The 16,684-nt window shown below is 41.8% G+C and overlaps 1 protein-coding gene across 2 annotated transcripts in view; it reads right to left on the bottom strand.

Annotated features, from left to right (window-relative positions):
* LOC128599835 (protein argonaute-3) overlaps positions 1-16,684 on the bottom strand; it is a 42,557-nt gene that overhangs the window by 13,168 nt on the left and 12,705 nt on the right. Inside the window, exons 2-10 of one of the 2 annotated variants that reach the window (XM_053611826.1) lie at positions 14,478-14,649; positions 13,760-13,880; positions 13,293-13,501; positions 8,257-8,393; positions 4,865-4,999; positions 4,282-4,369; positions 3,705-3,852; positions 3,406-3,525; positions 634-777 (exon numbers count right to left, since the gene is read on the bottom strand). In XM_053611826.1, coding sequence (XP_053467801.1) covers positions 634-777; positions 3,406-3,525; positions 3,705-3,852; positions 4,282-4,369; positions 4,865-4,999; positions 8,257-8,393; positions 13,293-13,501; positions 13,760-13,880; positions 14,478-14,649 — 1,274 coding nt within the window. The remainder of the gene's footprint in view (positions 1-633; positions 778-3,405; positions 3,526-3,704; positions 3,853-4,281; positions 4,370-4,864; positions 5,000-8,256; positions 8,394-13,292; positions 13,502-13,759; positions 13,881-14,477; positions 14,650-16,684) is intronic. The other variant, XM_053611827.1, reaches the window with a different exon arrangement.

Raw genomic sequence — 16,684 nt, 5'->3', positions numbered from 1 at the left:
CTTTTAACTTGATAACATTTTACATCCCTTAATTCATTCGTCTGCAGTTTTGCTATGCCTAGCCATGTGTAGTTAACTGGCAGGCATTAGATGTTGGTTGGTTTTTTATTGACTTTGTTTGCTTTAGTGCTGGATTGTTAATTCGCTGTCAGAAAGCTCACATCAGCGTCGGGTGGTGAAATCAGACGCTACTCGTCGTGCGAACGTGATTACGGCAACAGCAGGGAAAACCAGCGATTAGCTTCACGTCACCTTTACTACGGCGCGGATCGCTTCTTTAAAGAAAGATCTGCGAGTTTGTATTGTTTTGACTGCAACTGTATTTTCCTCAAATAAATGAAGAGTTTTTTTGGCATTCCATGTTCTTCACAGTGAAAACTGTCAATTCTCGATTCTCAATTCAGCACTGAGAGAGAAAACAAAACAATAAAAACGGTCAAACGATAGACAGTTAATCGCTGACTAATGGTGCCTGGTTAACGGTCGGCTCAGTCGGTCAGACCGTGATGTAGTTATTGTTCAACACACAGAATTCACACCAGCAGAAGGTTAGAGACGGGGTTAGTTCCTCCAGTGGAGGGCCAGACAAGCAGACTGACAAAGAGAGATGAGCGTGATTTAAAGGAAGGGTACCAGAAAGTTCTCTGAGCTCACCCTGCCCCCGTACTGCAGCATGGGCGCGGGCAACACACGGCCCGTCACGTGAGCCATCTCGTCCCGCACCCTGAACTGGAACTCCTGCACGAACGGGTCGGCCTCGTAGTTGGCACTGCGTACCTGAGGAGATGAAGAGAGCGGGGGCGGGAGGGACGGACGGACGGATATGAGAGGGAGAGAGAAGTATGAAGACATGGAGAGACAAGGGAAACAGAGAAAAGAAGAGAAGGTCGTGAACAAGCTCCATTTATTCGTGGAATTCGTGTGCGGCGAGATCTCGACAAAACACTTGAAAAGCTTCCTTCTGAAAAGCAATTCCGTCCTCTGGCAGAACATTTTGAATACCAGCTCGAGCGGCCATCTTTCATCCGCGTGCTTGAAAACAAACACTGAAAGCATATTTTTAGAATCACAGATACAAACCGGGGACGTTTTGTACGTCGGCAATGTCAAACTCATTACGCCCACGGTGCATCTCGCACGGCTTAGCACTAAATGAATCAACAGAGTCATGGAAACTTTTAATGGAGAAAAAAAAAATTTAAAAAAATGCCAGGCATCTTCCTCGTTTTACCCAATGGACTCGATGAGCCAAGACATGTTTGGTGCTTGACGCTTGCTAAAAAGTAACGAAAGACACAGCATAGTTGTCTAGAAGTCATGTAACTAGATCGTCGCCTTAAAAGACAGTGAGGCCTCATTTATCAAACTGGACGTAAATTAATTTATTCGTAAATCGTTCACGGGAGAATTTACACTGGAAATGTGCTATTCATGAAGATCCGGTTAGTTCGGAAAGCTCTTGGTAACCTATAAAAGCTTCCGAGATCTATTTACAGATAAGAAGATACATTTACATAGGGTTTGAATTTACATTAAGATATACATTTATATATAAGAAGACTCACTAACATGAACCTCGATTGTTCAGCTTCAAACTTGCGTAGTCGGCGCGAGTTCCTGCAGTTTTATACACGGATCGCGCCTTTTTTTTTCCCCCCCATCTCGATTCTGCACATGAATCCAGAAATCCATACATCAAGACACACAAACCATTCAAGTAATGGCACCCTATAACAGGAAGAAATATTATCGTGTGTCTATGGTAATTGTGGCACTGCTCTGGCTAAGGTGCGTTACTGGAAAATTTGGGACGCATTTACACTACATGGTTCGAGTGACCCAATTCCGATTTGTTTTTCCTCCCATGTGACCCATGAATGTGTAAGCAGAGAAAAAAGAAAGAAAAAAAAAGAAAAGAAAAGAAAAAAAAAAGGCTCACGTATTCCGTTCCGATATTCTCAGATAAGTTTCGGACCTCGTTCAAATGTGGAGATAAACCCGATATGAAGCGTGAATCGGATACGATCATTTGTGTCTGCCGTGTAACAGACGGATCGGATATTCCCCCGTCAATGCGAGTCGGACCCCAGCGGGGTCATGCCGAAGTTGAGCCAAGTCTTTGGAGCGAAAAGACCGTGCAGGCGAGAATGCAAGATTGTTACAGAAAAAAAGCCGTATTATATTTTCGCTTGCCTCAGTTACAAATTACGCCTTTTTTTTTTTTTTTTTACTTCCTTTTCTGCCCAAGCTTCCGGTGATGTCTACCTCGGGGTGTTTCACAAAGTCGGATATGGGTCACTTTTAAAAGAAGATCATGTAAGCGGGTCATCAATAAATAAATAATTAAATAAAAAACGGATATAGTTGACCAATCAGAACTGCGCATCAAGACCTGCAGTGTAAACGCAGCCTTAGTGTACGCTGTGGTTAAACATTTAATCGTTTTCAGTAGTTTTGTTTGTAGCTTTTCTCCCAATTCAGATTAATTAAATTCATGAAATTAATTAAAAAGTCTAATATTAACAGAATTCTACAAAAAAAAACTATTTCAAAAGGAGTTTAAAATTATTAGTTTTTTTCGGTTTTCGGCCAAATGCATCCTTAATGTTCGGTTTCGGCCCAGAATTTTCCTTTCGGTGCATCACTAGTTTTCAGCTCTGAGCTTTTTTGCCTTTGTAGAGTTTGGGGGTTTCACTAAATGCAAATTAGCTGTTCTCTGAAAGCATTTGGTAATTCCAAGCTGGTTTTCTTTGTAATCAACATATGAATGTGATTACAAAGAAAATCAACAAACTTTCTGATGAATTTATTTTTGGTTTCGCACACAAAAATATTTACATAACTTTACTAAATAACTGCCAAACGAGGCCCGTTGTTCTGCTTATTAATTGATATTCCAAAACACCAAACCAAAACTATTGGTGATCTATCATCAGAAACACTTCTGACACAGAACACTGCCTTCAAACGTCCACGCACGCCTCCTCCCACCCGAGTATGTGGAGTGATGCCTAAGAAAGAAAGTCACTCCAACTTTCAAGAAGGCCACTAATCCTGTTTTATATCTGCTTAACAGCTGCATTATACTTGTATTCACAGTGAGTTAAGAGAAACGGTGTGTACAATTTATTTTTTAGAGGAACTATTCCACTCATATGCATTGTTTAAAAACTGTAAAGTCAAAAGGTTTTGCATCATATCAATGGCATTTCCCCTATCTGGTTACAATTACACTTAGATTCAAGCGGCCATTATTTACACCTGTCTAAAGTGCAACTTTACAATGCATCCATTCCTTTAGAAGGGGTTTTATAATAGAGTTAGCATTATCTCCACTATTACACCAGCTCTAGAGGATCAGAGTGTAATACTGTCTCTAAACAGTAGGGGTGCGTAGTAACTCACCAGTCTGCTGATCTCCTCCTGTCTGTCTGGTGCCGAGCGCGCTGTGGCTTTGATCATAGTGGACGTCTGATTATCGGTCAGTTTCTTGATGCATCGCTGACCTGCTACGATGTTACACACCTGAGAAGAAAAGAGGCACGGAAACAAGAACAAGTAACAAATTCGGTTAAAAACTGAAACTATGTATGAACGAGAGCTTTTGCGTTGAGACTAATAACCACGAGCTACCTGGGAGGAGACAAACTATTAGCACCGACGTTAGCATTTCTAGGAGAAGGATTTCTTTAAAAACGTCTCACCTCCAGGGGCAGGTAGGTGTGTTTCTGCTCCTGGCCGACCTGCAGACACGGCAGGTGAGGGTACTTCAGCTGCAGGTTATACTTTTCACGGAAGTACTGGGCGACGGTCCGCTCCACCGTTTGTCCATTTTCCAACTGCAAGGGGAACCTGCAGCACCGAACACAGGTGGGAGATGTTACTGTGATAAAAGTACATATTAATATAACACACTCATTTAGAACAATTATAATAAGCCTGTTAATGAATAACGGCAATGCCCTAACAAATTAGTAACTGGCTTTAATAAGGGGGGGGTTGGCAAAAAATAATCATATTACACATCACTATTCGTGATACACAGTATCGGTCACAAAACCAATTATTTAACGCGAGAATATTAAGAACTTGTCGAAATACGTTGCCGATGAATGGAGTACTTGAACACATCACTTATTTTTGTGAAAGAGATTGTGCTAACCAGCTAGCTTTCATTCCCCGTTAACACAGTAACTAAAAGTCATGTCACGTTCCCTCAGCTTTCCTCTGCCCCGTCCCATCTGGGGCCCCCTGCTTCAGACCACAACGAGGCTGACTCACGTTTGATGGCTGGCAGGTCGGCGGGTCACGTTACACACTCGATACTTCCTCCGCATGGTTCCACAGTGCGTCACTTCCACCTTAAGACCTAAAAACACACCCACACGAGATAGGAAAGGTAACACACAAATAGACCACACGTTCTACGCTCTAGTGAACGCATTGGCACGTAAACCATAAATATTTGAACCATGTTTGCATGGAATTCACTTATGAAGTCCTGAAGGCACTCGAGAACAGAGTTGGGATGAAACTTGAGTTGTATTTCTCTTCTTCGGTTACAAACCCGAGAAGAACACGAATCATCAGAGTCGATCACATATTTTAAAAAGCTCCACATTTCATGCTCGTTGCACCGGATTATACAGACTAACGTGAGGGTTTTGGTTGTGAGTCACCTCTGGATGAAAGCTGTATCAAAAAGATCCGCTCTGAGACATAGATGACGCATAGTTCAAGCTGGGGCAAAAAGAAGCCAGACTCCTGTACTCGTCGTTTCGCTATTTCTTTTTTTTTTTTTGAAATATTTTATTTCCCCCGAAGAACGTTCCCGTTTTTTTTAAGCACTCTAGAAAAGACTCACCTTTGATTTCTTTGGTGAACTTGACTCTGTGAGAATCGGTGAGGGGCCGGGGCTGCTCGTCAATGTTGTGGATGTCCAGGACCTCACACATGAACTGGATGACCGGCTGTGCTTTGTAAAAGGCCGTGGCTGACACTAGGGGCAAAATGGAGGAACAGGAAATCGTTAGGTCAAGCGCTGTTCAAGGAACAATTCAGCCAAAATATACCCGATTTTAGCCAAAACCAGCCCTCACAGGTTTGCTTCCTTTGTTTTTGAACTGGAGCTAACAGCTAGAGACGCTCATCGCAACCAGATAAGCATTGTTTAAGACAGTAGTTCTTGATGTGGCGTCCGGGGAATCCCAAGTGTCTGTGAAGCCTAGCCAGTAATATTGTTACAATAGTGGAAATCACAATCCACCATTATTATCAGTTATTATAATTAATTAAACCACTCTTATAGCCGTTACTTGAATTGAAACTGAATGCGTTTAATCCAAACCTCAATAACACAAAAACAAGTACGCTTAGAAATGTTTAATTAAGTCAAACAAACACTGATCGATCTTATTTCATATGAACAAACTCAAATCGTTCTCCGTTTACCTCGGCAGAAAGCGAGGGCGCTGTATTGTTCGAGATGAGAAATTATTAATATGATATGGTGGAAGAGGGCGGGGCTTCCAGGAACGCCACTTAATACCAAAGAGTCCAAAACACCTACGCGGTTGTCAATCATTCCAGATTCAAACATGAATGTCCATGATGATTAATGAGTATAAATGGGGAAAATACAAGTAAGTTGTGCATTTCTCTTGAAAGCTTACAGTGGAAATCAAAACTAATTATTATTATTATAATAATAATAATAATAATAATAATAACAAACACAACAACAACAATAATAATTATGGGGAATAATGAGTCACTGGACTTATTTCGAAGGGTGCGGTTAGAACGCACATGAGACGTAACGCTTTTGCTGCATTTGTAAACAAAGACACTGTTTCTAGAACAAGTCTGTCAATGCCACAGCCACATTTCCCCTGGGTGTTCAATATCCGATTCACCAGATACACCAACTAATAATGATCGGAGAAGGTGAATGACGATTCCACTGCACTTTCAGGGTGTATGTACTTACTCAAGTATGTACACAAGGCTTTTTCATTTTTTCTTTTTAAATAAATTATATGATGAATCAGAATCAGGGGATAAACTGCATCTGAAACAGGAAGAGAGAATAAACCTCACTGGCTTTCCCCGTGTGAACAATCGGATGAGAGCAGCAAAGAACGCTATAAATTTTTGCGAACACGCTTGCGCCCTGCGGTGGTGTGAACTCAAAGCCGAGCAGCAATCGTCCGCTTTCGCGCCTTTTCTGCAACTATTCACTCCATTATGAGAAACACAATAAGAGTGTAAAAAGAGAGGTGCTCTCAGACAGCCCGGGCTTTTCCAAATGACGGCGGGGAGGCGGACCAGGAGAAGTGGGCTTAGTCAACTGAATACTGTCTCCAAGTGTGAAAGAGCTGTGTGTGTGTGTGTGTGTGTGTGTGTGTGTGAGAGAGTGTGTGTGTGAGTGAGACAGGACCTCCCAGACAAAGACAGAAATCGCACGAGGAGGGAGAGTGTGACTGAAACCTCTTTCCTACATGCAGTACTGTATATAGACGGAGTTATATTTAGAGATAAAGTAACGGGAAATCTGACAGCAATTTCATGCAGCAATCCGGATTTCTGTAAAGCTGCACTGGGACACGGTCTATTGTTAAATGCACAATATAAATAGAACACAATTCAAATATATTTAATCTGTTGAGCAGCATCTTACTCAAACTGAAGCATCCTCTTTACATGTGCAAAATTGTCTTTATTGTTGGACCTTTGGATCTTTTGTTTAAAGAAATTCACAAAAATACCCTGCTCTCATGGATATCAAACAATTGCAAACTGAACACAGGTTCGTTCAAAAAAATAAATAATATAAACACACATCTTTGTTAAATATAGGTGTGCAACAATTATTGGCACCCCTATGAATTCATATGAGAAAAATATATTTAAAAGTATATTCCCACTTATTTATGACTTCCTGTTTCACAAAATGGGAAGTGGCTATAAGAAAATAGTAAAAGCATTGAAAATGCCCATTTCCACCATCAGGGCAATAATTAAGAAGTTCCAGTCAACTGGAAATGTTATGAATCAACCTGGAATTGGACGCGTGTCTATATCGTCTCAACGCACTGTGAAGAGGACGGTTCAAGTGGGCAAAAAATCTCCAAAGGATCAGAGCTGGAAAACTGCAGAATTTAGTTACGTCTTGGGGTCAGAAAGTCTCCAAAACTACAATCCGAAGTCACCTACATCACCACAAGATGTTTGGAAGGGTTTCAAGAAAAAATAAATAAATTCATTTAAAAAAATCCAAACTCTCATCCAAAAACAAACTCGAGCGTCTTCAGTTTGCCAGACACTACTGGAACTTCAAATGGGATCGGGTTCTATGGGCAGATGAAACCAAAATAGAGCTTTTGGCGTATACAGAGGTAGTCATATGGAAAAGTACCTCATGCCCACGGTTAAATATGGTGGTGGCTCTAATATTTTGGGGCTGTTTTTCTGCCAGAGGACCTGGACATTTTGTTAGAATACATGGCATCATGGACTCTATCAAATATCAACAGATATTAAATGAAATCCTGACTGCCTCTGCCAGAAAGCTTAAAATGGGCCGTGGTTGGATCTTCCAGCAGGACGATGATCCAAAACATACATCAAAATCAACACAAAAATGATTTACTGTCCACAAAATCAAGGTCCTGCCATGACCATCCCAGTCCCCTGACCTGAACCCCATAGGAAACCTGTGGGGTGGTCTGAACAGGAGAGTCCACCAGCGTGGTCCTCGAAATGTGAAGGATCTGGAGAGATTCTGTACGGAGAAACGGTCTCAGATCCCTCACAATGTATTCTCCAACCTCATTAAGCATTATAGGAGAAGACTCAGAGCTGTTATCTTGGCAAAGGGAGGCTGAACAAAGTATTGGCTAAAAGGGTGCCAGTAATTGTTGCACACCAAAGATATATTTAACAAAGTTTATAAGCAGCCATGTTAATTTGAGGTCGCGTGCATTTTCTTTGGTTTTTCCTTAGTCTGAGGTCGGAAATTCCGAGTTTTAGTGTTAAACGCAACATTAAACTCCCATTCGCACATTCTATGAACACGATGTGTGTGGGCCTGGCAGTGCTGCAGCAACGGGTTGTGGGTGTGAAGGGAAGTATCTGCCAGATTAACTTTTCCACCAATTCTGGTGAAGTTTTATGTCTGGTGTTAAGTCTAAAAAGGCATTGGGTGTTGAATGCTGGCGCTCTAAACACTCTGGGCACACAGAAAAGAGCCCTCACCATCAATGTTGAGCATCATCTTCCACATGGCGGGTCGAACGGACTGATGGAAGCCGAACCAGACCTCTCTGCCTCCCCCAAGAGGATGGTCATAACCCTCCGGAGCAGAGAAGAACGAGCGGCCCACTGGAGTGTATCTGCAGAAGAGAGAGAGAGGGGATGGGTAAAATTTCAGTATGTATCGAGTATATAGAGTAAGAAACTCTTTTCTTAATTTAACGTGTTAAATGCCTTCAAAAGATACGATATGGTGTATGTTCATAAAACCTCTCGAGAACTTTTCAAATTTCGCATCATGCAGGCTAATACACAGGAAATTTTCAGTTGAGTTGTATAGCACTTTCACTTCTAGTGATATTTCTAACTCCACTTCTCCTCATACCTGACCTCCAATATTGTTTCTTTTCCTTGTGTGTTGATATGGCTTTCCCCCCTATCTAGGGTGGCTTGGTGGCTGCTCTGATTACCTCAGAAGCTCCTGCTGAATGAGGTCAAACAGAGTGCCAAGCATTCCCTGCCCCCAGACACTACAGAGTGAGGATCCTCTCCTGTTTTAAAATAGCCTCTGCCTAAATCTCTACAGAGAAAATAAATAACATGATCCGAATAACCAATGATCTTGCCCGGCATGATCAGAACGAAGGCGCAAGACAGAGCACGGTGTGCGGCGATCCCTTTACACTCATTTCTTACACTTCTTTTATTCTCCTGTACTTCTGTCCGTTCTCTCTCCTCTGTCGGACAAATCGAACCCTACGCTGCTTCTTCATCGAGTAATTCACTCGCCACTGAGAGATCATCAATCGTGTGCTAGAAAATTTGTAATGTGGATGTAACGCCTGAATGGCAGATTGTTCAGGAGCCTTGTTGCTTACTTTATTCGGCAGTGGCATGCGAATGTTTAATTGCAGCCATTAAAATCGTGCTTGTATAAAATACAAACAGTCATGAAGATCTCCAGTCTACACAATCTGGATGTTTACTGCAAGATACGCATTATTCTCTTTTCTCTCGCTTTTACATCAAACATTTCTACTATGCTATTAGACCATCAGGAGCAATTGTGCTGCAGTGCCTCTTGCTGGAGATGTTGACAGTTCCTCCTTATTAAATTTGCAGCAAACTTCTGTAGCATTGGTGCAAAAATTCCAGAAGGTCAGGAGGTAACTACATATGTGATGGAAGTCTACACATACATATATGTAGGTAACTACATATACGTGGACACCAGAATACTGGTGGACATGAACACGGATTCGGTCCCCGCTTTGCCACGATAACAACCTCCAATCAGACATGAAAGCTTTCCATTTTGGAGTATGGCTGCTGGGATTTGTGCCCATCCCCCACAAGAACAAAAGAGGTTAGGCATTGATGTCCAGCAAGAAAGGAAGACCTAGAATGAAATTTGTGTTACAATTCATTCCAATGGGGTTGAGGTCAGGGCTCTGTGCAGGCCACTTGAGCTCTTACATACCAACTTTGGCAAACCAGGTCTTCATGGACCTTGCTTTATGCACATGGGCATTCTCATGCTGGGTGTTTGGGCCTCTGGGCCTCTAAATTCCAGTGAAGGGAAATCTTAATGCACCAGCATACAAACATGTCCTGGATAATTGTGTACTTCCAACAGTTTGAGGAAGAACCGCATATGGGTCATGGTCAGGTGTCCTCCATCTAGGGTAGCGTTCTTCTGCACGTTCACTTGCCGTGAACAAATACCATAATTAAAAGTGGCCTTATCCAGCAATGTTGTTTTTTTCCCCCAGATCAACTTGCCTAACATTTTAACTTTACAAACGTGAAAGTCACACAAGATCCAAGCCAGGGTTCAGGTTGTGACAAGTAGCAGACCTAGCACCAAACATGGCCCACTAAGGATCGCCTTCAATCACCTCAGCTGCACGTGAACACGTGTTGACAGCAGGCACACATGTATTCCCATACCAAATCCCATACTACCGCACTAAGATTTCACCCAGACTATCTGGGGCATCATTTCACACCTGACTAATAATAGTGCCTCTGTTTTTGGACTGGATAAACATAACGCTAGATGAGGAATCCAAAGAAAAAAAGTTTAACACCAGGTCTGGCATTCTGGTCCTGTTTCTTTTCCATCAGTTTACTAGTTGTCAGTGTTTACTCAAAAGTTCCCAGAGAACTCGCTCGAGCCAGAGACTGCAATCAAACAGGCAGCAAAAACGGATCATAATGAGCCAATAAATATTGACACTGATTGGAAAGCCGCCGTTTTCTGAGAATTGGCACGGACAAAAACACAAGCGCCGTTTATAACTTCGGAAAAGAGCCGATCTGCCAACACGTACACAAATGTACTTGCTGGCTCGCTCGGCCCATGTGTTGCAATCGGTGTCATTTTGTTTACCTAACGCACTCGTACACCTCGTCAGAGAGGCAGATCTGCTAAACTTACAATCTACACCGATTTCTCCTTACTCCAAAATGAAACTGATGAGCCGAGACAGGTTTCCTGTATTAAAAATGTGTTTCTTTAGCTTTACACTGGATCTACAGTGTTAACACTGCTAACGGAAGTAAGGGAAACTAAAAAGGTACCAGAGCTTTGGGCCACGCCTCCTAGCCGAGTTTGATGCTCAGGCAACGCAGGAAGAAACTACAGAGCAAGAAAGTGGTTTGCGTGAAGGATGGAGGCTGCTGTTACTTTAGCTCATTTTTACAGTTTATTATAAACCTCAGTCATGTCAGAGACGCGTCCACGTGACTAGATTCGAGTTAGGGAAGCATTGTGTACATCTTTGCGTTTAATTTTTTTGAGCAAAAATAAACCTAGGCACTCTCAAAATAAATGACCAATTAAAAAGTCGTCACATTGTTCTGTACTATTAAGAGTTAAAAATAGCTAAACCGGACTTCTGTAAAGGCTTCTCAGCTGCTCTTTGTGCTCAGAGCTTCAAGGCTACTCTGATCACTCTCAATGAAGACGGGAATGTCGCAGGTGTACAAACACTCACTCACAAACAGCGAGGGGGTGGGACACACTCTTCTTTAGTTCAGCAGAGAGAACGACTGCAGCTGGGGTTTGCATGTGAAGATGTGGGAAAAACCTACAGCAATTAGTCCGCTTTCATCCAGAAGGTGGAAACGGCACCTAATTATACAACTACATACTGCACTATTTTGGGAGTGTTGCCAGTTTCACAATAGCTGGTCTAGTCTGAAGCGTAGATGTGTTTGTTTATTTCCAGCTCAAACACTGTAATAGATATACTACTGTTTGAAAATATTTACATGGATTATACGAACGATTTCATTAAGATTATACATATTGTGCATATTAGTGATTTTTTTTTTAAAATTTAGTAATAGATCAAAGTAAATAGATAGAATGTGATGGTCAATAATTTAAGAAGTACAATTTAGAATTGTATTCAAGCAAACCTACCATCATTATAAGTACGTGTATGTGTAAACTGAACCCCACTAAAGCGCAATCTGGCGTACTTACTGCCAAGGAAAGAGTTTACAGAAATATAAGCTAATAATTCAATATATTAGTCTCAAATAAATTAATAAGTTTAGCCTCAGTCACTCCTGGGGGAGGAGCTTCGGACTGTTTGGGGGTTTGGTGTTCTGGGTCTCATGGCGTGTCTCTACGTGTGTGTGTGTGTGTGTATGTATATATATATATATATATATATATATATATATATATATATATATATATATATACATACATATACACACACACACACACACACACACACCCACACACCTATCTAGAGAGAGATAACTTAATACGTTAATACTAATAACATTTCTTTTAATTTAAAAAAAAAAGGCTTAGATAAAACCAAATTCAAAATGTTTATATGATTTTATTATGCAGCTTTTTATTTAATGTACACTACCAGTCAAAGGTTTGTAGACGCTTGATTGAAATGTTTCTCACGATCGTAAAAAACCTTTTGATCTGAAGGTGTGTGGTTAAATGTTTGAAATCGGCGTCGTAGACAAAAATATAATAGTGCAGACATTCATTTCTTTCATTAGAAAACAAACATTTTATTTACAAAATATTTTTATTTATTTATTTATTTTTAAATGGACGACTCTGAGCGAAACATTCGGAAAAGCAGCCGATAAGAGTCCGGCATAGGTGGGAACTCCTTTAATACTGTTTAAAAAGCATCTCAGGGAAATTCCTCAAGAAATCGGTCGAGAAAACGCCAAGAATACATTTCTGGAAATTCTCTGCAAAAAGGGCGTTGACTTTGAAGATGCTAAAATATTCAATTACTTTGATTTATTGTGGGTTTTTAATCACAACATAATTCCCATAGTTCCATTTGTTTTATTCCAGAGTTTTGATGACTATTATTATTCTAAAATGTGGGGGGAAAATGATTAAAATAAAGAATGAGTGTTTCTAAACTTTTGACCGGTAGTGTACATCACCTTTACGCATATTTTCGGTGTACAACACAGAGAACTGCTTGCACAGTGCAGAGACAAAGCTGGCGTAAAGAAACTAATTTGAAGGTGTGTTTTTTCATGTCCCGTGTGAAACAGACACGCTTGGAGGAATGCAGGAATTCTCTAGGTGTAAATTCCACTACATCTGCCTAGACAAGTACTGCCACTGTAATGGGCTGGTTTCATAAACACAAGACGGGCATTTCCTTCTAATCAAAAACCCGCAAAGATCTCAAATGATTTCTCTCTCTAGCCTGCGGTTTTGTGAAACCGACCGGCCAAACGAGCTTGCCTCGGTTTCATAGGAAAGTTAATGAGAAACTATGGAAGTATGATGACTAATAATCCTGCTGCTTTACGTACCTTTCATGCAAATGAGAAAGGCAGGTGTAACAGGTAATGCCTGCTGTACAAAGCTCTGTGTGCGAGTCCACAGAGAGAGAGAGAGAGAATGGGGGGGGGATAGAGGGAGAGGGGGAGAGAGAGGGAGAGAAAGAGAGGGGGAGAGAGGTAGAGAGAAACGTGCCGCATCATGAATCAGAGGAGTAAAGAACGTGTGAGCAGGTTTGTTCTCTTACTTCATGGAGGGCAGGTGTCTGAGCACAACGTCCACCGCGTGCACCGGGTTGGTGCTGATGGGCTTGTCCAACTCCAGAGGCTCGGGCATGCTGCGTCCGGTCAGCACCTCATGCAGCAGATGCCAGCTGACCAGAGACACAAACTTAATGGTGACTTTAAAAGGCCGGTCTTTACCCCCTTCTCCCGGCAGCGTGACGTCCAAATCCACCTGTGACAGAAAGTGGTGAATTTTAACACTTTTTTTTTTTTTTTTTGGGAGCATGAATAATCCTACAGGTGACGAGAAGTGGCATACAACTGTAATGTAAACGGGGTCTAATAATCTAATGAATGTCCTGTAGCACTGTGAGTTTCTCTCAGTCTCTACCCGTCAGTCCCAGTCAAGTGGGTGTGGCCCGTCACTCAAAACTAACTCATAAGAATGTTGTGTTGATTTATGAAGGACTGGTTTTGAACCCAAGCTTACCCCTGCGGGGGCCACTGGAAGCGGGTTTGCTGTGTAGAGGCTTCTCTTTCCATCATAGACTGGCCGGCGATCCCCGAAGATGGTCACCTTAAAGTGCTGCACCATGGAGTCCACCACCTCTCTATAGACACAGACAAAATAGAGGGAAAAAAATAAAATGTTGTATTAACTACAACAGCCAACTGCTTCCAACTGTGAGGGAACAACCACCACCAGATAATAATATTAATTAATACATAATCTTCCTGTTAGGAAAAGCTTAATTACAGACAAGCATATGCATCTTTTTCCGGTTAGAAAATGGCATCCAGTGTCTGTAGACCCAGCAAAAGTGTTTCAGATCAAACCGAGTGTATGAAAAATGCTGAACATTATAAAGTTTTTTTTTCTTTAAAAATATTTTTAAAAACCACATGAAATTTTGTGATTTCTGTAGAAGATCCTCAGTTGTTGCTGCTTGTGGCAACAAGTGCGTATATGTTAACGAATTGCCTGAACGCAGCACACAGAGAAAGTTGCATCAATTTTATTTAGCCTCTCTGGAGAGATTAGCGAAGTGAAATTAGTGTATTTTTAAAGTTAGCTGGGCACAGAAGTATCCTTTAATTCTCCACGCCATCATTTCAGAGATCACGATGTTAATAAACGAAACGAAACATAACGTCGAGTTGTCTAATCGCCGTTTTGGACTAACGGGCAAAAGAGACACGCCGCATACCTGTTGACTCTGCGTGGGCACTTCTCAGGTTTAATGTCCACCTCGTAGAGGTAGACGTCCATCTTGGGGATCTCCACCTGGAAGCAGTTGGCCAGCAGCTTGATGGGCTTCCCCATGGTGCCATAGCCAGGCCTCCGGGGCATGGAGAACAGGGACTGGGCCCCAACGACTCCTGCAGAAAGAGACGACCAAATAAATAAATAAATAAATAAATAGAAATGAAAAATAAATAAATAAATAAAAAGAGGAGGGGAGAGGGTCAGTATCGGCTAAGATCTCCTTGGCATGATACAAGCTTAGACATGACACCGTCTATTCAAATAAGAAATCAGATATAGTACATCATACGCAATCACTCGTGCAGTCCAACACATAACATGTAAGATTTTCTGCTATAGGAAAATTACCAATGATGGAGGGGTATTACTCTCACCACCCGGAAGTTGATTATTTTCCAATAACAGCATGTTTTGAAACGTTTTGTTCTGAAAGTGATTTTTTTTTTTAAAGAATATGTCATACTTTTTATCCATGCATGTATCCAGTTACATTCAATGTTCTGGAACGTACACTAAACAAGTTAGTTCCTGATAACACTTATGTTATAACGGCTATAAACGTTTCGCTTTCGGATTAGCGGCAATTCGGTGCAGCAGTTGCTTGAATGGTGGGTTCGTTATTATTCTAAATGAAAAACACAACAACAACAACAACAACAACACCACAGTACAATGACAAACTCGCTTTTATTAAACACACAACCTTCGAAAACAAATCTTCCGCCATCGTCTTGTCGGTCAGCTCGCCCTCGACCCAAGATAAATGAAGTCTGACTCCTGCTGATCTGTGCTGCGACTCGGACTCGTTTGTTTCGGTTCGTGCGGAATTGAGCAGACTTGTTCGGTTTATAATCGTAGCGTCCGTTCTCTAACTGAACGAGATGATTTTTATTACTATAAAAAGGTAAACCGACGATGGGGGGTGCGGTGCCACGGTGGGCACGTGATGTAAATCGGTGTGCGGCCCCAACACCAGTAACTCCGGGAACACAGTCTATAGCAGCAAGCCTAGTTGTTACTAGAGAAACAGTAACATATTAGAATGAGCACATTAGCGTAACAGAAAAGCCGCTGTTAAAGAAAATTCATCCTCACCCTCTGACTAAACCAGAATGAAGAATTCACCAGTCACACTCGTTACTGCATGATGCAATTCGGTGAAACGTGAAGGGTTTGTACACTAGACACGGGCTGATCAATTGGGGCAATTCCATGTAAAGGTCAACGTTACCACAAAACATGGGGGGGGGGGGGCAGGGGAATACTTCAATTATAAAACATTTGACTTTGTGTATTCGTGGTTTATTCATAATGTAATTTGTCACGATAACTACATTACATCGTCTTATTGCTCAGCCCTAATGACTACGATACGCAAACTCTCTCGCTGATCTCAGGCGTGTGCACTTTAAACCTGTACAGGAGTTCACGTAAGTGTCGGAATCGCCCTACACCACCTTATACCGTCCCTACACCATTGCTCTTGTTGACACTTCCATGAAAACATCTGTTTGGCGTTTTGTGGCACTTTTATGCAGCAGTTACTCGAAATTCAGTTCTCCGAATTGCTATCACTTGGGGGGAAAAAAAAAAAAAAAAAATACTGCATAACTGGATGTACTCCTCCAGACTGAGCCAGCTCCGCAACAGCTGCTAATGGTTTCCTGAAGCTAAATTACCCACAACATCGACGGCAGCCTTTTGCTTCATCAAAAGCTTCTCTGAACTCCGCAGGCGTGTGGAAAATAAAAAAGAAGAGGAGAAAAAAAAAAAAAAAAAAAAAAAAAGAACAGAATCTCGCTGTGAGGGAAAGGGGAAAGAACACCGTGGCCCGAGGAACTGGGCGACTAGCGACATTTACAGCACAAGGTGCCAGCCACGTGTACGTGGCTGCCCACGCGTACTGGATGTCTCAGAGTTAGCTCACACAAATCCCCTCTCGTAGGTTATTTTAAAATAACACCTCATGTCCAGACATGCTATTAAAATTCAAAAAAACCCAAACCTGCTGCCTACCTGCTTACCCGACTCTTAGTTTAGTAAGCTTAGTGACAGGTAACGGTTGTGGTTTACTCTCGGATTTCCGCAACAGAAGAGTGCGGAGAAATCAGAACGTGGAAGAAAGAAAACGTGCCGTCAGAGACGCAC

Source organism: Ictalurus furcatus, chromosome 23 (genome assembly GCF_023375685.1).
Source record: "Ictalurus furcatus strain D&B chromosome 23, Billie_1.0, whole genome shotgun sequence".
Lineage (NCBI taxonomy): Eukaryota > Metazoa > Chordata > Actinopteri > Siluriformes > Ictaluridae > Ictalurus > Ictalurus furcatus.
Note: the sequence above shows the minus strand (reverse complement) of the source record. Positions and strands in the feature narration are given on the sequence as shown.